Source organism: Esox lucius, chromosome 3 (assembly GCF_011004845.1).
Source record: "Esox lucius isolate fEsoLuc1 chromosome 3, fEsoLuc1.pri, whole genome shotgun sequence".
Lineage (NCBI taxonomy): Eukaryota > Metazoa > Chordata > Actinopteri > Esociformes > Esocidae > Esox > Esox lucius.
In genome coordinates, this window is record NC_047571.1 from 2,318,408 (window position 1) to 2,342,449 (window position 24,042).

Below are 24,042 nucleotides of genomic sequence, written 5' to 3' on the forward strand. Positions count from 1 at the left end.
TCAAAATCTCCACCATTGTGGATTGTGGTGCATCTTGTGCTACATCAATACAAGTTGCCTATACCAAACTGTATTCACACTGTACTGGCTATTAAAGCAAATAGTCACATTTTAGTACAATAATATAATTTGCATGCATTTGTTTTAAGTATTTAACGAGTATTTATCTAGATATTTATTTAGAGAAAAAACAGGGAGGTTGAAAAGGTAAGACAACAACCTACAGAGGCTGTATAATATATATAATGTCAACATTTTCGCATTTCTATCTTCGGTTTTAACTGTTGGCTTTCCTATTGAAAAAGGTCCCCACTCCATTTGCATCCCTTTAACTGCTGCATTTTTCATGTGATTTACCTTGAAAAACCTCTTAACACAAGCACACATTTACTTACTAAAAGTAAGCATTCACAAACCTGCTTGTATTTAACAATGATATGGCCGATCGTTCATTTAAACACTAACTACTACCATAATCAACAACAGGAAGCAACTACGTTAAACTCAGCTGGGAGACAATATGCCCAGAGTGCTGTCGGTTGCGCGTTGCCCAGATGCCACCGGTTAGTACTAATAAGGTAATGGATTAAAAACCAACAAATTGCTGCTGTGTGATTTATTTATTTTTTTGAGGCCAAGGTTGCAGACATTAGGCTGAAATTGTTGCAGGAGAGTTCTAAATGGGATGTTAAATTTTGTGTATTTCGTTTTCTTTTCACGTTTGACTTTGGCTCATCGGGAAAAAATTTCAGTGGCTTCTGTTGTCCTCAAAAATATAAGAATAAAATGAAACAATCGAATAGAGGTATTGCTTCTGACGTATAACTAATATTTTTCATAGGCATATTAGCATGTCACCATGTTCACGGGAAAGGCGGGCATATTGTCAGGGAGGCGCGGCCAACACTGTCAAAAGGAAAATGGAGAGGAAAAAGTTCCACCCTCACTAATACTAAGACCGTTTTCGGTGGAGCATGGGGTTGGTGCCACAGCCTCCAACACTGGACTCTATATGGGATTATTCTCCTGGCGTATTTGTTTTAGGGTTACAAAGTAATGTTTTGGAAAAGTGAACAAATGTTGGCTTGCTCCAAAGTGAACGAAATTGAAAATGGTTTCACCTCCATCTCCGAAAGTACGGTAAGTCTTTATCCTTGTATTACGTTTACTAATTATCTTCTTTTTTTTTTCTTATTTATGACTACCTTAGTATGAACGGCTTAACATTGAGTTGAGGCATTTTTGGATCTAATTAGATTTCCAGTTATAAGTTTTTTTTAGCCAAGCATATTTGAAGTGCCTCCCCATTAGATTTCTAGCAAAAATCAGTTTGGTGTTGTGTTACATGGATCTAATCTAATTTAAATAAATCACCTGCAGCAGTTACAACTGCGGGCTGCGTGCGTGGTTTTGAAGTTGTAGCGTTAACTGACTAACTGCAGCATACAATATTTTATGTGCTTTAGGGATGTTTGTCAATACAACATGTTCGGTTTAGTCGTATTTGTCTAATCAGATCAGAAGAATTATCCCCCTGACTGCATGTAATTTGACATCCGAATCGGGGAGATTAGGATATGAACCTCGAAGGTTGTGTAGCCTAGACATCTCAAGAACTGAGTATTTCTGTTCATAGAAAATCTTAGATTGAGTTTAGGCTGTAGTCCTTAATTTGTTGTAATTTATTTTAATCCATGCCTAACGAGGGACGTGAAACTGCATTTTCGATGCTCAGGCTATTAGCCTACAAGTAAAATGATAAAAATGAACAGATGGCCTTAAGGTAGCACTATACGTAAAATCCAAGACAAGTGTAAAAACGTAGTGTAAAGCCTTGTGTACACGACTTCTCAAACATGTTATAATAAACGTATTATCGTATAATTTACGCATGGGAAATGTTGCTTTGACAATTGACTTATTTTAATATCCAGGGCACCTCGGATGATACTTTTGAAGACGAGTCATATTCACCATCTTCGTCTTTGTCGTCATCTTCGACACTGCAGACTATGGCATCAGCCACGCTGGGGAGAAGCCTTTGTACTAAGTGTGGCTTGGAGATTGTTGACAAATACCTACTGAAGGTAAATTGTATAACTTATCAAGGGCTTACCTAATAATGTAAGACTTAGCACGCTTAACGGAAGGCCTAGCGTGCTAATGTTAAATTAGTTTAAGCTATCGTAGGCCTAAACCCACAGTCTTCTCATTTTCGAATGTCCGATGATATTACCTTTCAGTTCAGCAATAGTCAATTCAGCCAAATTGTAGTGCATAGCCTTAATTTGCAATTAACAGAACATTATGCAATATTAAATGGTGCATATACTTAAATTTAACGTAGGCCTATTAACCACGGTGCTGTTCTGCCAGTCAAAACAACCTGTTGGAAATGCGATTATGCTGTGGCTACATTTCAGGTGAACAACTTGTGCTGGCACGTGAGGTGTCTCTCCTGCAGCGTGTGCCAAACTCCTCTGGGAAGACATGTCAGTTGCTACATCAAAGAGAGAGAGGTTTTCTGCAAACTCGACTACTTCAGGTAGGTAGAAGGTGCGGTTAGTTTTGTCCAGGCTACATCCAGAGAAATAATTGTATTTATTTTTTTATTACGAAAAGGCATCGAACGAGTGAATAACGAAGATAATTCGTTTGTAGTATCCAAATGTTTGATTGACCCAAACAAAAAAGTATTTAAAGCACTGCAAACGCAACGTTTTTTAACCAAGAAAAGTAGTCTACCCACTTTTTTGCCACTACACTCGATAAAAAAAAAGGTATTCGGGCCGTATACTTAAGTTTTGCTGTGTACACAAACGTGGTGATCTTATTCGTTTTATTGCCTCAATGTATGGTATTGTCAAAGTTCAAAATTCGTTGTACAAAATGTTTTATTTCAATATGAATATGTTTGGAATGTCACAGGAGGTAAAATTTAATTCATAACCTGTCCCGTGTGGCTTTTTTTGGTCTGTAGTTTAAATGTTTTGTTTTTAACGCTCAAAATAAGTGCTTTTTAAAAAATATAATTATTTTATGACTTCACAAACATTTTAACCCTGGCGCGAATGCTTTTTCCAAATGCCTGTCTGTAGCCAATTGAATTAGAACCGACTATTAAGGACTCGTTTTTCGGAGAATGTTGAACATTTAGCCTACAATTTCACCAGAATTAGTTGTCCCCATTCTCTTTATTGAAATGCAAAAACTGTTGCTCATCACTTTCAGTGTTTAAACGTTAAGGAAGCAATGTAAAATATTATATTCATGTTTTACTTTTTGGAGTTAAAATATTTTTTGCACTTAAAAAGATTTGGGGACATTTTGAATTGCATAATCTCAAAGTACATTATAATTAAAAAAAATCCTTATTTTTAGATTGTAAAATAGTATTTCTCAATTTCAAGTGAGAATATGACACAATTATTTTTGTTTAATGCCAGTTTTCTGAGTGATCAACCCATTGGTCTATAATTTGATGAATGGAACCTTTATTTAAATATTTGTGCCTGTGGCGATATGATTACAAGTTATCTACAGGCTTCCACCAGAGGGTGCCCTGTATGTTATTTTAATCATCCTGACCCCTATCTCCAAACATCAGTCTTGAATTTAGATACAGCTTGAAATCGATTAAGAATATATTGTGTATTCTCTTAGAATCCATTGTGTAGGTTCAGCTCAACCCCTGTTAGGGTAGGTAAATACCTACTGGATGCTTGATCTTTGAAAAGGGTTGGACAGCCCTGTTTTTGGGCAAAAGAAACAATGCAATCCGCTGTTTCAAGACGGTTGTAAGGTAAGACACTGCTCAAAAAAAAAATCTAGGGAGTGCGCGTGCGTGCGTGCGTGCGTGCGTGCGTGTGTGTGTGTGGTTAGGTCTTACTGAACGAATGGGGACCAAATGTCCCAATGAGTATAGTAAAAACAGAAAAAATTGACCTAATTGGAACCTTTTGCCGGTCCCCATGAGGCAAAAGTCAATTTCCGGTTTAGGGTCAAACTTACAATTGATTTTATAGTTAGAATTGGGGTTTCTTTAAAGTCCAGGCATTGTTGGTTAAGGTTAGGCATTACATCTAGGTAAAGTTTAGACATAAATGTTACTTTATTGAGGTTAAGGTTAGGTTTAGTTTAGGGCAAGGGAGCATGCAATTTCTATTTTCTGGTCCCCATGAGGGTAGCTGTACAAACTTGAATAGGATAACCGGTGCACTGGAGAGGTAACAGCAAGACAACCCCCAAAGGGAATGGTTTTGCAGGTGATGCCAAAGACCGTTGCTCTCTCCTTAACCTTCGACTGATTCTCCTCTAGCTGGAGCATGGGGCGGTACCTGCAGCCCATTCAGGTTGTGCAGGCAGTCCAGCACCTCCAGGATGGCACATGTTCTGTCACAAGGTTTGCTGTGACTCCCAGTACAGTCTCGAGCATGGAGGAGATACCAGGAGATTGGCTGTAACATGTTGAGAGCAGGACAGGGCTGCTCATGGACATCTTCAGATGAGAGCAGGTTCACACTGAGCAAGTGACAGACATGAAAGTCTGAAGATGCCGTGGTGAACGTTATGCTGCCTTCAAGATCATCCGGCAAGAACGGTTTGGCGGTTGGTTGGTGATGGTCTCGGGAGGCATATCTTTTGAGGGTCGCACAGACTTCCACGTGCTAGCCAACGATACCCTGACTGTTGTTAGGTACCAGGATGAAATCCGTAGACCCATTGTCAGACCATACGCTGGTGCTTTGGGCCTTGAGTTCCTCCTGGTGCTGCACAATGCCCGACCTCATGTGGCCGGAGTCTGCAGGCAGTTTTTAGATGACGAAGCCATTGATGCCATTGACTGACCCTCACGTTCCCCAGACCTGTTTCCCATTGAGAACCTCTGGGACGTTATGTATTGGTGCATCCGCCGCTGCCAAGTAGTGCCATTGACTGTCCAGGAGCTAACTGATGCTCTGATCCAGGTCTGGGAGGAGATACCTAGGACACCATCCGCTGTCTCATCAGGAGCATGCCCAGGCATTGAGTCGCATGAGTTCAATTTTTTACTTTGGTTTGAGTCCAGCCCTCAATTGGTTGGTGATTTGTTTTCCATTGACTGTTAGGTCATTTTTGTTCTCAACAAATTAGTGTACTTCAGTGTATTTTGATCTTTAATATTTCATTCATTGTGACCTGATTTGTGTTGCCTTCATATATATTTTTTTGTGCATATCACATCAGAGGTGAGGATCTATTGTCAGTGATATAACATTAATGCAGATACATGTGTAGTCAGCTAAAACTGTTCGTGCATGCTAGAACTAATTGTACCTTCAGTGTGCTGTTTATGGGCATGGGCGGGTGGGATGGAGTGGTTGGGTCTGTGCAGACCTTTCAGTAGTTGGCAGTATGCTCCTTGACCATCGCAGGAAGCATATGTAACTTGATACCTTGTACTTGGTTCATGTTATAGATCTGAGTCATTTGTTTAAAATGTGTATTATTGTGTAAGGATTCCGGGGTGACTGATAAGCACTAATGATTGTTTCTGTTGCTGGGTGTTTTCTTGTTTGGAATTAGGGGGCAGTGTTATATCAGCCTGTCAATGAGCTAGTATTAGTATGTAGTATTAGATTATCCTAGTATAACTGAGGTGAAAATGTATTCCATCTGTTTGAATGCTGTTTTTGATTTACTAGTTTGACTACACTCACCTAAAGGATTATTAGGAACACCATACTAATACTGTGTTTGACCCCCTTTCGCCTTCAGAACTGCCTTAATTCTACGTGGCATTGATTCAACAAGGTGCTGAAAGCATTCTTTAGATATTGATAGGATAGCATCTTGCAGTTGATGGAGATTTGTGGGATGCACATCCAGGGCACAAAGCTCCCGTTCCACCACATCCCAAAGATGCTCTATTGGGTTGAGATCTGGTGACTGTGGGGGCCATTTCAGTACAGTGAACTCATTGTCATGTTCAAGAAACCAATTTGAAATGATTTGAGCTTTGTGACATGGTGCATTATCCTGCTGAAAGTAGCCATCAGAGGATGGGTACATGGTGGCCATAAAGGGATGGACATGGTCAGAAACAATGCTCAGGTAGGCCGTGGCATTAAAACGATGCCCAATTGGCACTAAGGGGCCTAAAGTGTGCCAAGAAAACATTCCCCACACCATTACACCACCACCACCAGCCTGCACAGTGGTAACAAGGCATGATGGATCCATGTTCTCATTCTGTTTACACCAAATTCTGACTCCACCATCTGAAATCGAGACTCATCAGACCAGGCAACATTCTTCCAGTCTTCAACTGTCCAATTTTGGTGAGCTTGTGCAAATTGTAGCCTCTTTTTCCTATTTGTAGTGGAGATGAGTGGTACCCGGTGGGGTCTTCTGCTGTTGTAGCCCATCCGCCTCAAGGTTGTGCGTGTTGTGGCTTCACAAATGCTTTGCTGCATACCTCTGTTGTAACGAGTGGTTATTTCAGTCAAAGTTGCTCTTCTATCAGCTTGAATCAGTCGGCCCATTCTCCTCTGACCTCAAACATCAACAAGGCATTTTTGCCCACAGGACTGCCGCATACTGGATGTTTTTCCCTTTTCACACCATTCTTTGTAAACCCTAGAAATGGTTGTGCGTGAAAATCCCAGTAACTGAGCAGATTGTGAAATACTCAGACCGGCCCGCCTGGCACCAACAACCATGCCACGCTCAAAATTGCTTAAATCACCTTTCTTTCCCATTCTGACATTCAGTTTGGAGTTCAGGAGATTGTCTTGACCAGGACCCCACCCCTAAATGCATTGAAGCAACTGCCATGTGATTGGTTGATTAGGTAATTGCATTAATGAGACATTGAACAGGTGTTCCTTATAATCCTTTAGGTGAGTGTACATACTATTGTATTCACTTACTATTTGTGCCACCTGAATGTCTTCAGGTTTTTGGCTGCTGCTTCATGCCTTATCCCCATGCCTACACTGCTCGGTTATTAGGCTTCTTTGCTTCTGATCGGATTGATCGGTTTAGGTTTGATGGTGCCTTTTCATGTCACATTGTAGACAACTGTGCTTCATGGTGTTGCGCCTCATCTTGTAGGCCTGTCCCCTAGTTGCGCCACTAGGGGAAAATGAAAACATGGATTGCATTCATCTTACACGATTAGGGTGAACTAGTGAAAGCATACCCTTAAAGTCCACTACAGTTTTTGGGTTCTAATCAGAGATACATTTTGTTTAATGTCTCTGCCATTATGCTTTTATTTCATCCATGTAACGTAATTCATAAGAGAATTCTAAGCCAATCAGTTTTGCCATTATTATGGATGTGCTGCTACTACCTGCTGGTTACTTTTAAGTCAGTATATTGTGTCACCTAGTAAATTAATGTTTGTTTATGCATGTCTCCATTTTACTTTTAAAATAAGTCACCAACTGAAGATGGGCATGATATTGTTTACCGTATTTATATTGCCAAAATATTTCTATTTTATGGTGTTTAGTTATTGTCTTTTACTGTAAATCGCTAGTTCCTATTAAGCCCATTTGGTTAGTTTGTGCAGAGGGCATAGGTGTTTAAATTACATTCAAACTGCCTACCTTAATTAGACCTACATGATATTTTAATGACCATGTTTTTGCTTTTTGATGCCTAAACAAATAATGGTTTGTGCAAGGAATGCAACAACTAGTTGAGCACAACAATATTAAAGATAGCTGAGGCTGCACTGGCGGAAAGTCATGTACAACTGATACTGTCTAAAATATGCATGGTGAATCAGTTGAGGTTTTTTGTGGAAACTCATTACTACAAGTCATTTGAGTAACTCAACTAGTATTTCAGTGATAATACCAAAGTGTCATTGCTGCCCTTCTAACTTTAAATTATAACATAAATTACGTTAGCAACATAGAAATGTATGCTCCTGTGTACATGAATGATTAGTCATTAATAACTCTCCTGTAACTAATTGATAGGAACATTTTGTTTCATATGACAATCTGTCACTAACCCACCATGGCAGGTATTATCTAACATGTGACTGTGCTTATTTAAGCAGTATCTGGTGTAATACAGCAGTACATGCTGGATTAGTTTCTGTGCTGCAATTTACTTTCTTGATGGGACCATTGGTATTTTCCTGTTGCAGAACATTTTCCCAAATGGTTTTGATCTGTTAATTATTTTAGTTACTACTCAGTTTGAGTTAGCCATTTACTTTTTACGGTATGGGAACACAGCATTGAAAAAAAAACTTACTACATTGTCACACTGAGCATAACTAATGCATGATGGACCTGAGAACCCATTGGAGCCATAATGACAGGAGTAAAAGGTATCTGCACATGAACCTGAATGAATACATTTTTCCAAATTAAATATGGCTCCAGAATCCTTTCCTCAATTAACTCTTACACTAGCCTCCAGTAGAGCTGTTGGTGCTTGACATTGTAGTCTTGGAAGTTAATACCCAGGATTCTATGCTTGTGCATCAGAATAGCTTCTCTGTTAGCTATCAAAAGGAAGCCACTGTTGTCTTCTCCCATTGTATTAGCAGGCATGTATTTGGCTGTCGTATTGCATGTACTAACAAGCATAGAGGTATTGGTTTTAGTAATCTCATTCTTGTTTTGTTTTTTTGTCTTCTGTTAGCTCCAAAACATCATACATTTTGAAGATTTGACTTGTATTGATACACCAGTGGAATACAAAGACCATAAAGTTTTAAAAATGGTGCACTTAATCATACGTAGCCTTCTCTCAAAAATGGATCACATTAAGATCTGGGCCATTCATGCACATCAAGACATTTTGGTTTTATCAGAAACATGGCTAATGGAAAATAATCTGAACTCTGAAAATGCTCTAGCTTGTTACAGAGTTTAGTCCAGATAGGAAGGGTAAGGGGGTGGTGTATTTATGTAAAAGAATCTTTCAGTTCCAGTATTGAAGTCTGTCACCATCCTAAAGCAATTTGAATTTGTGGCCCTACGGCTACAACTAGGAATGAATTAGAATATAACAATCATCAGCGTTTACTGTCCTCCCTCTGCAAAGGAATGTCTGCTAGTTGAATTCATTGATCTAATGGCCTCCTTGGCTATCACTCCGTGTTAATTGCTAGGGATTTTAACATTGACTAGGAATGTGTATAAGGGGTTTTGGTGTTAAATTGAATCGGATGCAGTTAATTAAGAAATTAAGCCAAGAAGTCCAAATCTGAAGGACTCTAAAAATCTACCATGGGTGACGATTTTTTTTTTTTTTTTAATATATATATATTTTTTACACATTCCCCTGACAAATGTTGCAAGTGGGGTGTTCTCCTTAGATGTGACCACTTTCCTGCTGTGTGTATTATGGATGTGTGAATGCCTAGATCTAAACCCTGTCTTATCAGTCAGGAATGTTTAATCTGTTTAATGAATGTGCCTTTTTTACATGATTTACAACTTCATGATATTGAATGTCACATTCATGGTTGTTCCAGAATGAGTACTTCACATGTTATGTAGCATCTTCAATGTTATTGTGGGTAAGCATATTCCCTTAACCTTGACTTAAAAGTCTAACCATTGGTTTATGTCGGTGCTAGCTGAATTTATACATAATGGGGATGTTGCCTGGGCCAAAGCTTGATTTACAGACAGAAGCCCGGATTGGCAATCATTTAAGTGAATAAATCGATGTGTAAAATGTATTCAAAAAATTATTGGATTATTTTGTTAACCCTTTATCCAATTGTTCAGGAAACCTGGCCAGGTTCTGGGAAACCTTTTAGATCTCTAAAGGGCTGTGACTCTTTCGCTCCTGGGTCAAATTAATTCTGTCTCTGGACCCATCACTGATAAAATAATTAAAACAGTTAATCGCCATTATATTGCTGTAAGCTATATTTGATTCAGTAGCTAACTCGACTCTAATTGTGATCTGGATACTGATGGAGGAAATTTGGGTTTGGGGTTTTCAGACAACTTTCTGTTAAAGAAGTCCTTGATTCTTTACTAACTTTAGACTCTATAGGGGCAAATAATTTGGAACCTGGTCTGCAGAAATTTACCGCATCCCTTTATTGCTGGTGCGGTAACCCATCGTTTAAATTTGACATTTTAAATTTTAAATCTGTGTTGCCTCATTGGGAACTTAGTAGTAGTGATCAAAAAATATTGACAATTTAAGGCTTCCTTGTTTAGCTAAGAATCTTGAGTAATTGTTAAATGTGCAGCTTAGCTCCTTCTTGGCTGAGAAATGTATTTTACATGTGAATCAGTCTGGTTTTAGATCTTGTCATCGCACTGTTAGTGCATCTACATTAGAAGTAAATTATCTTGTAAATGCTCTGGATTTGAAAATGCTGCATTGTTCATTTACTTGTACTTAGGCCTTTGATACTGTTGATCATGGTATCTTGTTGTAGAAACTGTCATCAATAGCCCTTAGCCCTGCCGCATGTTCTTGGTTTTCATCTTAGGGACCGAACACACACTATTGTGCTGGATAGAGTTATGTCTGATAGTCTTGAAGTATACAGAGGTGTTCTTCAGGGATCCATCTTAGGACCTGTTCTTCTTACTAGACCAATAGCATTTATGTATATATCTGTAAATAGTTGTGCTTTTTACCTCTATGCAGATTACACTTTATTCTTGCGCTCCAACAATCAGTGCAGCTATGTCCAGTTTAGTCTGATTTTAGTCTGTGCAGGAAGCACTTAACGTTTTTAAAGCTTGTACTTAATAGTAGCTAAACCAAATTGAATGTTTTTGAAGTCCTCTCAAAAGATCTCACCTGGCTTACATCTTCACTCTGGATGGTTCTACAGGTGCTGGTCATAAAATTTTAAAATATAAAATTAGTCCTGTAGGCAACACAATCATGGGGAAACCTGCTGACTTGACATGTCCAAAAGATGACCATTGACACCTTGCACAAGGAGGGCAAGACACAAGGTCATAGCTAAAGAGGCTGGCTGTTCACAGAGCTCTGTGTCCAAGCACATCAATAGAGAGGTGAAGGGAAGGAAAAGATGTGGTAGGAAAGTGTACAAGTGATAGGGATAATCGCACCCTGGAGAGGATTGTGAAACAAAACCCATTCAAAAATAACAAAAAATAACAAACATAACAAAAAAACAAAGAGTGGACTGCAGCTGGAGTCAGTGCTTCAAGAACCACCACGCCCAGATGTATGTAAGACATGGGTTTCAGCTGTCGCATTCCTTGTGTCAAGCCACTCTTGAACAAGATGGTGTCAGAAGCGTCTCACCTGGGCTAAAAACAAAAAGGACTGGACTGCTGCTGAATTATGTTCTCTGATGTAAGTAAATTTTGCATTTCCTTTGGAAATCAAGGTCCCGGAGGAAGAGAGGAGAGGCACAAGAATCCACGTTGCTTGATGTCCAGTGTAAAGTTTCCACAGTCCGTGATGGTTTGGGGTGCCATGTCATCTGCTGGTGTTGGTCCACTGTGTTCCACTGAGGTCCAAGGTCAACGCAGCTATCTACCAGGAAGTTTTGGAGCACTTCATGCTTCCTGCTGCTGACCAACTTTATGGAGATGCAGATCTAATTTTCCAACAGGACTTGGCACCTGCACACAGTGCCAAAACCACCAGTACCTGGTTTAAGGACCATGGTATCCCTGTTCTTAATTGGCCAGCAAACTCGCCTGACCTTAATCCTACAGAAAATCTATGGGGTATTGTGAAGAGGAAGATGCGATATGCCAGACCCAACAATGCAGAAGCGCTGAAGGCCACTATCAGAGCAACCTGGGCTATCATAACACCTGAGCAGTGCCACAGACTGATCGACTCCATGCCATGCCGCATTGCTGCAGTATATCGGGCAAAAGGAGCCCCAACTAAGTATTGAGTGCTGTACATGTTCATACTTTTCAGTTGGCCAACATTTCCAAAAAAATTTTTTTTTGTATTGGTCTTAAGTAATCACATTTTCGGAGATACTGAATTTGGGATTTTCATTAGTTGTCAGTTATCACAATTAAAAGAGAAATTTTGAAATCCGTCTGTGTGTAATGAATTAATATAATATACAAGTTTTACTTTTTGAATGGAATCACTGAAATCAACTTTTTGATGATATTCTAATTTTATGACCAGCACCTGTATAATTGCCCAGGTCCCTTCATACAAATACCATGGTATTTGGATTGACAGCAACCTTTTCATTTAAGAAGCTTACAAATGAGCTACTTAAGTTTCTTTAAGTGTAAATTGGGTTTCTTCAATAGAAATAGGTCTTGCTTTTCTCTGGCGAACAGGGAACAAATTTTACAGTCAACTTTCATGCGTGTGCTTGACTATGGTGATACGATATACCAAAGTGCATCTGATTTAGTTTATCATAGCACCCTTTGTTCTATTAAATCATTGATAATACTCATCACTGCATCCTTTACCAGAAAGTTGGCTGGATGTCCTTAAAAGCCTGTAGATCCCTTCATTACTCTATTTTTGTATACAAGGCTCCACAGGCTTCTGGTATACATAACATCTCTGACACCCAGATCCTCTGTCTACAATGCAAGATCAGTTGGTTAGTGTTAGACAACTTTTGTAACTACTGAGTTGGGTAGTTCTGCCTTTTCATATAAATCACCTCATTGGTGGAATAGTATCCAATTGGAGTTTCGTTTGGATTCCGTGGTGTCCATGTCAATAAAAAAAAAAAAACATTAGGTTTTTATAGTGAAATGTTTATTTTAAATGAGATGGCTAATGTCAGTGTATGTATTTTTTTTTTTTATTGTTTTATTCTTGTGAATGAGACCTAGGTCTCAATGTCTCCCTGGTTAAATTAGTGTTGAAAGCTGGTTTCATATATAGGTTGAAGAAACCGTGCTGCTTGAAGTTTTCACGACAATGTTTATTTAGTCAAAAACAAAATCCCCGACATGTTTAATTAGCAATTCCGTTTGTAGTAGTAAACAAAATAAAAATCATGCTGGTGCAAAAAATAATGTAATTGGTTCATTTGGCCACCTTAGTTTACCAATCAAAGTGGTCTTTAGGAAAGTTTGGGTAAGATAATTAGACATCTGGTTTGGAGTTACCCATACAGGTGAATGCCAAACACCATGCTGGGTGGAAAGTAGATCTGAGGACATCAGGAAGGGGGTTGAGAGCACAACTCTAGAGAAGGCTAAACCACCTTCAAATATTTCAACACCATCAGTCCACTGTGAGGCAAATATATCAATGAGGGGCATTTTACATGACAAACTCACCTGTGAATTGGACGCCCTTCCACAAGAACAATAAATGTGGGTATATTCTAACCCAAACACAACTTCTGCGATTTGCGGATGTCCCCTTGTGTCATTTAGGTTACTGTGTGTGCTTTGTCATTAGTGGGGGGGTTGCATTGTCATTAGTTTTGTTTTTCATTTTTTTATTTCTTTTTGACTTTGTTTTTAAAGCAGGTCATTAACCAGCAATATTCAACTGGACACAACAGTACATAAAATATATAGATGTGGGAACAAATATGTAAAGTCTACAAAAGATGCAGCCTTATGTGCAAAGTGTGTAATTCTGCTTCTGAGTTGAGATGCAGGTAGTGTGCGTGTTAAAAATCTAAACAGCCAATAGACTAAAGATGCACAAACATACATTAAACCATTAATGAGCCACACATGATATTGATTGGGAGCTAGACATTTCAGGAAGCTAAAAAAAAACACACACACAAAAAGAATGTACTCCAGAGGTTATTATAGTGAATATTTTGGACGCTTAAAGTGCTCTGAACCAGACATCTGGCAAGATACTATCCATGCTTTAATTATCTGTGTTAAGTTTATATAGCCTTGTGTACAACATTGTAAATAAAACAAAAAATGAAGTCCCTTGCACTGAATGAATCAGCGGTTTCAAATTCAGCTTCTTAAGATTGCAAGTGTGTGGGTGGTGTATGAGAAACGGTATACTTTAGTCAAGCAACAATTTGTTGTTGATCTTGAGAAAAACACATTGTTCCAGGGATGTGGTTGTTCTACTTCTCAGGCCAGGTGTGCTCCACAAATGCTTGCAAGGCAGGAGCACTGAGATCCAGTGCCACAGGGGCAAGGTTTGGATAGACTGCCTCTCTTTATCTGCAACTGTCTCAAACACACCCTGTTTGACATCATTAGAGTACTTTATTTCGGTCACATTAGGCTGATTTGTGGAGGTCATGTTGACTTCTGTATGGGACGCAAGGAAGCGGTATTTCTGAAGGACAGCAGAGAGGCTCCTGTTGAAGTTTGAGAACCAGCTGGTTTATACTGAGCTGCCAGGATCTGCACAAAGGCCTGAGCTGCTGTCTGGTGATTGAAGAACCAGCGAAACACTTGGATCCATTTGGCAGGCTCCTGCTGGTGTAGCATCAAACCCTGTGGAAGCAGGGCTAAGAATACCAGTGCCATGTTCTTGCAAGGACTTCAGCATCACTTGAGCAAATTGCTTACCAACAGTTGTTGTCAGTAGGTGTGCCTCAAGTTTGAGCAGGCATGGCACTTCTTGAGTGCCTGGCTGTCACTCTGAAGCTGGTCTCTGAACGGCAAAGGGCTCAAGCAGCTTGACAAGGTTCTCCAGCTTAGCCCATTCGCTTGTTAGAAGTGTCCCTGCCCTTATCTTCAAGTAATTGGTTTAGTTCAGCTCTGGACTCCAGCAGACTTCTCAACATTTCAAAAGTGCTGTTCCAGCATGTGCTTCAATCACAGGCCAGAGTTTTGCCACACCTTTTGATAAATTCATTTGCCACTGATTATTTCCTCGCAGCATGTATCGGTGTTCTTGCTTTTATGACTGAATCAGCACATGGGTGCTTCATGGCATCTAAGTGTAAGCTGAAGGTTGTGGGCTAGGTATGGCATTCTCGGGATCTTGTTCTCCCCATCTTCTGGCAGGTCAAATTCTTAGCAAAGCAAAAAGATAAAACGGACAGAATTTGATAATTTAAACCTCAAATGTTAAACGCGTAAAATAGACAAAGTTCTGTTACAATCCAGAAAGAGCTATGCATTTTATTGAATTAAAAACTGATTCATGGCTCTACTCAACCTAGATTCCAGAGCTGGGATCATATTTATGTAAGCTTACCTGTTTTATTTAATTTCTTACACTGTGAAACAGTGGTTGAATCTTGGCTTATTTTAAGCTAACATCAAGAACTTAATTTACTGTCCTAAACACAGTTGTTTTAACTAGGGATGGGCATATGAAATTATTTCACAAACTATAATCCTGTAGGATACTTTTTTCACATCCAACAATTGTCATAAGAATTCAGGAAAGTATTTGAAAACTAACTTAAGGATATTCTGATATTTGATTAACCATCCCTAGTTTTAAAATCTTAAGTTTTCATATTTGTCACTATAAGATGAGAAACATCTTCTGACTCGCTACTTTGCTCTCACCTTCTATCCCTAAGCAGCCGCACAGTCTTGACGATGTTGGGGCTGTTATCTGTCACAACAAGCAGCCCTTTGTCTTGTGCTATACCCCACGAATCTAATGTCTGTTCAATGCATTGTGAAATGGACTCCCTGGTGTGAGGGTGTTCCATTCGCTGTAGGTTAAGAAGTGCATGGTGAACCTGGCCTCTGGGCGGATTGGAAAAACAGGCTGACACACCCATGAAAGACGCAGTTTAATCCTCTCTTGCTCCAACCATCAGCTTTCTCGCCTCACTTATGATCTCTTTCAATTTCTGCTTTGCCATATCCATCTTAGCTCTAATAAGGCTATTGACTCTTGCAGCTCCAGGTGTTTGGAATTTTGGTTTGAGTGCTGAACTTTTTGAAGGCAATTGACTCGCACAATCGTGTAGACATCCCAGTCTCAAACATGAACCGATGCTTCCTCCTGCTTGTGGCGTTCCTGCATATTCACTGACCAGCAGCAATCGGGTCGCCAGTGGAAGCATTGCATTAGTGTTTTCTGGCCTACCGTTGTCTCAAGCTCCATCATGCTACCTGGAGTGGGGTCAGCTGTTTCGGGGAGGGGGGCTTGGCGTTCTCCCTTACCTTGCCAAGGTAAGCTAGGTTAGCCTTGTGCACGCTTTTCAAATGGACTTTCGGATTTGTGGGATTTAAAAAATTTTATTCCCTTGAGAAATGCTCCACATATTTGATCACCTTCAACTGCAAGGCCCTTGCTCTTATCTGAGAGAGTCACATTCGTGGAAATCCCAAATGCGACTCTGCCACTTTCTCCTGACTTTTACCGCCATGATGCCAGGTGAGGGGCGTGAATTAAAACTTGCACAGCTAAGAAATTGGAAAATTGGTTTCATATCCTCCCAAAATACTAGGCTTACGTAAAATAAATCGACAAACAAAAACTAAAGTTCTTCATAATTTTAGTGTATTTTAGTTTTTGTTTTTTTGTCAAGCCTTGTTTTTTATTTCGGTTAACAAACTTTTTTTCCACACCTAGTTTGGTTTATTTTTGACAGCAGAGGCTTTCTCCTGGCAATCACCAAGGTTATCGTTAACGAAAAAACAAACTCCATATCTTTGCCAAAGACTGAAGGTTTCTGGAAGTTCATTCTCTGGACAGATGTCAAACAGCCGTTTTGATTGTTTAGTCAAAAAAGCCCTGGCTTAAGTCATGATGTGCTGTGGCAGGACTTTATTTGTTGTTCTGTAAGGAGTGAGCAAAAATCCCTTATGTCAGTGACTGATTAGTGACTTTAAGAGATGTTTACTCCATTATCACTGCTAATGGAGCCACAAGCTATTAAAAGGGTTCACAAATATTTGCACATGAGTTTAAGTAACTTTCTTAATATTTTTTAAACTGTCTTTTTATGACACTTCAAAAGGACAAACAAGTATTAGTATTAAATGAGTTCCTTCAGGCCTTTGTTCTAATCAAAATCATTATTGTTGCCACTTTTCCAAATTGTGTGTGAACCAAACCCTACAATGGTGAGCGGTGTTATTGATATACCTTTGTGATAAATCTCCAGTTTATTTTGGCATTCCAGTGGACTGCAAATATTGGACCGAAGTGTTTATACCCTTCTGTCCAACATTAACCATGTTGTTACTACTTGATGAAAGTAGCCTATGCAGCTGCTCAAACATGTTGAAACCTCTAAATATCCCCACAGAAATAACATCTGATGTGTGTGGCAGGCGATATGCGCTCGTAGGCTACTCTGGCTGAGGTTAAAGCGGTGGGGGGTCAGCCTGTAAGTGCTCAGACCATACGCCGCACACTGTGATCAAATTGGTCTGCATGGCTGTCGTCCCAGAAGGACGCCTCTCCTAAGGATGATGCAAAAGAAAGCTTGCCAACAGTTTGCTGTAGACAAGCAGACTAAGGACATGGATTACTGGAACCTTATTTGGTTCAGGAAAATTATTTGGTTCAGATGGTGTCAAGTATGTGTGGTGACAACCAGGTGAGGAGTATAAAGACCAGTATAAAGTGTCCAGTGTCTTTCCTACAGTCAAGCATGGTGGTGGGAGTGTTATGGGGCTGCATGAGTGCTGCCGGCACTGGGGATCTACAGTTCATTGAGGGAAAAATAAATGCCAACATGTACTGTGACACACTGAAGCAGAGTATGATCCCCTCCCTTCGGTGACTGGGCCGCCGGGCAGTATTCCAACATAACGATTGTAGCAAAGTCAAATTTCTTCAGTGTCACATGAAAAGATATAAGAAATCTAATATAAAAAAAGTGAGATCCAATTCTTGTTTGGCAACAAAAATAAAAACTAGTATTAGTAAAGAGCTGGATTCTCGGGCCCTAAAAACCAGGTACCAAGTGCGTAATCTTGGTGTTCTGATTCAGACCTCACATTGAAGTCCTATCAAAACAGTCACCAAAACAACATTCGATCCTCTTAAAAATATAGCCAGAATAAAGGGTGTGGTGTCCCATCCATGCTTTTATTTCTAGTAGGGTTGACTACTGTAATGGCCTCTTAACTGGACTCCCCGAAAATGCTAAATCCGCTGCAGCTCATTCAGAATGCTGCAGCTAGAATGTTAACCACGACCAAAAGTACGGAGCACTCCAGTTCTTAAATTTTGCACTGGCTTCCAGTCGGTTACAGAACATAAAGTAGTGCTTTTAGTTCATAAATCAGTGAATGGTATAGGCCCCAAATATATTTCTGATTATGTTTGAAGAATATAAACTGAGCAGGGCTCTTAGATCCATGAACGCACGTCCGCTAGTAGAGTCCAAACTAAACATGGTCAAGCTGCTTTTTGTAGTAATGCTGCACACAACTGGAATAAACTACTCGAAGATCTTTGACGTGCTCCAAATGTATACATTTTTAAATCCAGGTTAAAAACATTCATGCGCCTATGACTGAGCACTTAAACCTAACCTCACTAACCCGTACAGCTTTTATAGTTTATCCTGTTTTTATTCTTTCTATTTTCTTATTCTGTTTTCATTTGACTATTTGTTTTTATGCTATTGTATTTTTTTCTTTTTCATTGTAAAGCACATAAGCAATTCAATGTATGAATTGTGCTATATAAATAAGCTTGCTTGCTTGCTAGTTGTAATGGCATGCTTGAAATTCACATTGTAACTTATAACTGCAATGTGACCTTGTTGAATGTAACTACCTGTACTTTATTTGCCTAGGGGGACAAGAGATGTAATTACCTCAGCATTTGTCTTTAAGTCCTCATTACAATGGTATATTGATGTAATGGCTGGTTCAGCAAGTTACATAGTAATACAGGCCGTTATTAGTTACTTATTAAGGCAAAGTAGTTTGAATGTATTCAAATTATACATACACTCCATGTCTTCATAGTTTACAGTCAACACATCCTAAATATATAGAACAATGTTCCCACAGGAAGTATGGAACCCGCTGTTCCCGCTGTGGCAGGAACATCCAATCAAATGATTGGGTGAGAAGGGCAAAGGGAAACACTTACCACCTGGCCTGCTTTGCCTGCTTCTCCTGCAAGCGTCAGCTCTCCACAGGGGAGGAATTTGCCCTGGTTGAGGAGAGGGTGCTGTGTCGCGTCCACTATGACTGCATGGTGGACAACCTGAAACGGGCAGTGGAAAGTGGTGAGTGACGTTAAAGATGTATTCTGACTTGTTTGCTGTAACTTTGTTAATATTGCAAACTGATGCGGCAGTCCTGCCATTAAGGGTTAAAAAAGGCCTGTATTTTGAACTTTCACTTGCCTTTTCTACATGCATGATTCTCATTTACAAAATATTTTGAAACTTTCTTTTGAAACTCAAAGTTTGTAGTTTATTTTCTGAATTAACATTTTCAAATGTTCCTATGCAATATGTACCTCTGGTCGCGTCCTTACAGGGAAAGGCATGAATGTAGAGGGAGCCCTGCCGTCTGAGCAGGAAGGATCCCTGCCTAAACCAGCTAAGAGGGCTCGCACTAGTTTCACTGCAGACCAGCTGCAGGTAAACATGGCTTTTTCTGTCAATTTAAATAATCTGTTTTATATTTAATCACATGTTTTCTTTTGTATTTCTTGTCTTGCAATTAAATGTCTTTGGTCTACGTTGTCTAGTCATAGAAACAGACAATTTGTTGTCAACCTGGTTAAATGAGTGTCACCCATCAGATTTACAATGCCTGTATCATGTTGTTGTCTCAGGTTATGCAGGCACAGTTTGCTCAGGATAACAACCCAGATGCGCAGACCCTCCAGAAGCTGTCAGAGAGGACTGGCCTCAGTCGCAGGGTCATTCAAGTAAGGACTCATTAGTCCAACAATTCTGTTTTCTCAAGATGGCAAAAATAATAAATCCCAATTTTCTCTCCAGGTTTGGTTCCAGAACTGCAGAGCCCGTCATAAGAAGCATGTGAGCCCCAACCATCACATGTCATCCACAGCCATGTCTTCACTACAACAGTCTGGGTTGTCTCCACCTCTCATGGATGATCTACAATACACATCCTACATACCAACGGAGACACCCATGCTTACCACACTCCACACATATATGGATGGTGAGCAAAGTCGGCACTTGGAGATCACAGGTTCATATTTCTTCTGTGTCTTGTGTATTATAAGTGACATGTTCATTCTATTTAAGCATTCAGGGTAAAAATCTATATCACCCACTTGAATATTATTCTAATTCAATAGTGCATTTTTGAGTAACCCCAGCATTTTTGTTTTTTGAAGTGCATCCTCCATCCTCACTGGTGTTCCAGCCTCTTCTACCCCATTCCATGACACAGCTGCCAATAAGCCACGCCTGATCATTAAAGGTTGCCCCCCTTTGCAGAACCTGGACTTAGAAGCCTGAGGAGCTTGTTTGCCACCTACAATAATTATTTAAGGTAGTTTGATGAAGGTTCAGAATATTCATTGTTAAATGTATAGTGTGTTAATATATAGTATCTATATTGGTTTTGACATTTCATATTTAATTTATTTGTATGTGACTGGGCACTTTGTTTAAAAATGAAAGGATGAATTTCTTAGTTTGTTTTGTCTGTGTAAACAGTGGCTACATATAGCTGTTCTATGTTTTTCCATGGCTGTGAAGAAATCTGAATAAAAGCCATAAGATCACTGCTGACAGTGATTTCTTTGAATTTTCACGCCAGTTTGGACAGTTACAGTTTAACAGTCTACCAGTCTATCTAGCCTGCTATCTATTCAATGACTGAGTGAATTCCTCAGCTTTTGCCGTCGAATAGTGGACCCCACCACCTCGTGCCAAAAGAGGTACTAAATGTAAGAAAATGAATGATAATTGTAATTTTATGCAATAAATTCAACGATTTATTTAAAATGTAGTTACCCTCAATAACGTCTTAGTATAAACAATTAAGCTAGATATACCTTTCCTCAGGAGACATTCAGAAATACCATAACAGCTAATTAACCTAAAGCATAGGCCTGTCAAGTCATTACTATTTTATAACAAGTGATTAATTTCGAATTGTTACAAGCTTTTCCATTGATTACAATTGCAAGTGAACTATAAACGTTGTCAAATGTGCATTGTCTCCCATGACTTACTGCAGAGATGTATGAATTGCCATACGTTAGCTAACATTTTGTGTCCATGTTTTCTGGCCATAACAAAGTACAAAACATATTAGATCGTCTAACCAGCTATTTGTTACATATCATCCCTTAAAACTATACTTTCCACATGAAACTACGCTTAATATAGACTAACAGAGTCTGCATTAATTCAAACAAACCTACTGATGCGTTTCGGTGAATAAAAAAATATCCTTGGATGGAAGCTTAATAGGAATAAATTATATAAAATTAATGTTTTTGGTTCATTCTGGCTGGTACATCCATAGATGCAAAATGTAAAGAATAATTAGCCCATATCTATATTATGATCTCTTATTCTTGTTTATTAAAAATAGCATGTCCCAGAGTAGATTAGTAGGCTTACTTAGTCAGACTATCAGGCCTGCAGGAGAGCACTTTCAGCTGGTACAGATGCTGCCTGTACTTGGCCGTCAGCTATATTTCTTAAGTCTATAAGAAATAACCAATCATTACTGCTTATTAGCAGGAAATACAATTAGGACTGGAAATATTGGACACTGACACAATTTTTGTAATTTTGCCTGTTAGCCACCACAATGGATTTGAAATGAAACAACTGGGGTGCTTGAATTGAAGTGCATACTTTCAGCTTTAATTCAAGGGGTGGAGCAAATGTATTGTATGAAACGTTTAGGAATTGCATACAGAGTCCCCTTATTTCAGTGGCTCAAATGTATTTGGACAAATTAACACAATCAAATGTTAATTTTTTATACTTTGTCAAGAATACTTTGCTGGCAATGCCTGCTTTGAAGTCTGGAATGCGTGGGCATCACCAAACACTGGGTTTCCTTCCTTTACTGCAGCTTTCTTCAGTTGTTTCATGGGTCTTTCAGTCTTAGGTTTTTTTCTTCAGCAAGTGAAATGCATGCTCGATTGGGTTGAGATCAGGTGATTGACTCGGCCATTGCAGAATATTCCACTTATTTGCCTTAAACTCCTGGGTTGCTTTCGAAGTATATTTTGGGTGATTGTCCATCTGTAAAGTGAAGCGCTGTCCAATCATCTTTCTGAATTTGGCAGAATCTGTCCCTTTACACTTCAGAATTAATCTGGCTGTTTGTCTTCTGTCACATTATCAATAAACACTAGTGACCCAGTGCCATTGGAAGCCATGCATGCCCATGCCATCGCACTGCCTCAGTGTTTTACAGATGCTGTAGTATGCTTTGGATAATGAGCCATTCCAAGCCTTCTCCATACTTTTCTCATCATTCTGGTACAGGTTGATCTTAGTTTAATCGAATAGAATGCTATTCCTGAACTGGGCTGGCTTTTTTAAATGTCTAATCTGGCCTATCTATTCTTGAAGCTTATAAATGGTTTGCACCTTTGGGTGAACCCTCTGTATTTGCTCTTGTGAAGTCTTCTCTTTATGGTAGACTTGGATAATGATAGGCCTACCTCCTGTAGTGTCCTTCAATTGGCTGAATGTTGCGAATGGGTTTTTCTTTACCATGGGAAGGATCCTACGATCATCAACCACTGTTGGTAGAAATATACAGTGGCTTCTGTCACTGATTTATGACCCTTGTGGGTGGGATTTGTGGTTTGGTAGCCGGGACTTCTGGGTTGTTGGGTGGGACCTTCTTGTGTGACGTATAGACTTCCTGTATGATATGTGTTAGGGTGGGACTTCCGCAGTGACGTATGCATGTCCGGTAACTTTTAATTTGTGATTGCATTGGTGTGTTCATATTTGATGTTTTGCAACAATTGATAAACCCCCAGAACAATGTTAAGTGTTATAACAGTAGCAAGATGTTTCTGTTCAGATAGATGCTGTAACAGATGTCTGATAACCATTGGGTGTTAACCTTTCATATTTTATGATGCAAGAGGTGTGGTCTGTGTATTTAAACCACGCTGACCCTGGTGTTGGACATTCAGCCTTGCCTGAGTAAACGTACATACACAATATAAACCATGGCAGAGTGTGCTGCAATCAATGTTTTGGGAAAAATAATTCATTAACTACACCATATGTTAGTACAGAAGTGGAAGTTGGACGACTGGCAGATCGGTGGATACATTTTCAACCCAGAGATGCCGGAGGTTGCATTCTATGAATTACCCGAAGGCCAAGTGATTAAGGCGGGTGTGACTGATCAAATGGTCTTTTCTAGTTCATGGACCACCTTTTTAAGTTTTATTTAGGCCTAAAGCTGGGCACATCTAACACGATAGCTGTACTGTTAAAAGTAATCGACAGAATCAAGCCGCATGACTGTCAGATTGGAACTGTTTCCTGACCATGTCGGTGTGTTAGTGACTGCGACTGCACACTGTTTGACTGACATGCAACCCTCAAGCCCCACCTTAAGCTAACACATTCCTCACCAAAGCATAAAACCAGACAGTCCGCCTGTGTCTATCAAGCAGCCGGCAGACTTTACAAAACATGTCTCAAGAAAACAACCTACCGGAGTTTGAAGAACCAAAGGCTGAGTACTGGTTGTGTTATTCCTTGGATGACGATGCTGAATCCGGCAATGCTGCCTCTGGCCCCTTGACTCAACCGTCTTACCCACTAAGACTCCCATTGGTTTGACCGGCTTGGTGCTCAGCTAGGACCTCTTAATCATACCTATCAAATGCTGACAAGAGTTATAGCAAAATGAACAAACGCCTTCCACCACAGGTTTTAAGCTCATCAAAGCAACATTCGTTATGATCCTGGAAAACGTTGTTGCAGCATCGTATGAATGTGAAGTGTCCCATTCGAGCCAGGGAAGACATTCTTGGCTTGAACCGCCTGATTATTATTATTTTTTTTAGACCTATTGTGATGACATTGTGGAGATACTTTTAACACCACGACTGAAACATACTGGTCAAGGCTTTGAATGCATCTGGTTTTCAAACGCTGCTGATCAAAGTTCACGTGGCAGCTGAATTTTCTGCACAAACTCAAATCGGAGCCATACATCACACAGAGACTGCGTTAGAATGAGGATGAATACATGGATACATTTAATACGGAAGCTGTAT

General features: G+C 39.6%; 1 protein-coding gene across 2 annotated transcripts; it reads left to right on the forward strand.

Moving 5' to 3' along the window:
• Positions 1–1,058: 1,058 nt before the first annotated feature.
• Positions 1,059–20,547, forward strand: lhx8a (LIM homeobox 8a). Of its 2 annotated transcripts, none has more exons than XM_010865269.4 (8): positions 1,059–1,140; positions 1,935–2,087; positions 2,424–2,545; positions 18,843–19,063; positions 19,320–19,423; positions 19,621–19,716; positions 19,790–19,976; positions 20,155–20,547. In XM_010865269.4, exons 1-8 carry the CDS (start codon positions 1,078–1,080, stop codon positions 20,229–20,231), a joined length of 1,023 nt encoding a protein of 340 aa, XP_010863571.3. In that variant the 5' UTR covers positions 1,059–1,077; the 3' UTR covers positions 20,232–20,547. The 2 variants fall into 2 exon arrangements, with proteins under 2 accessions (XP_010863571.3, XP_034145207.1); XM_034289316.1 differs by lacking the exon at positions 1,059–1,140 and adding an exon at positions 1,682–1,783.
• Positions 20,548–24,042: the final 3,495 nt, after the last annotated feature.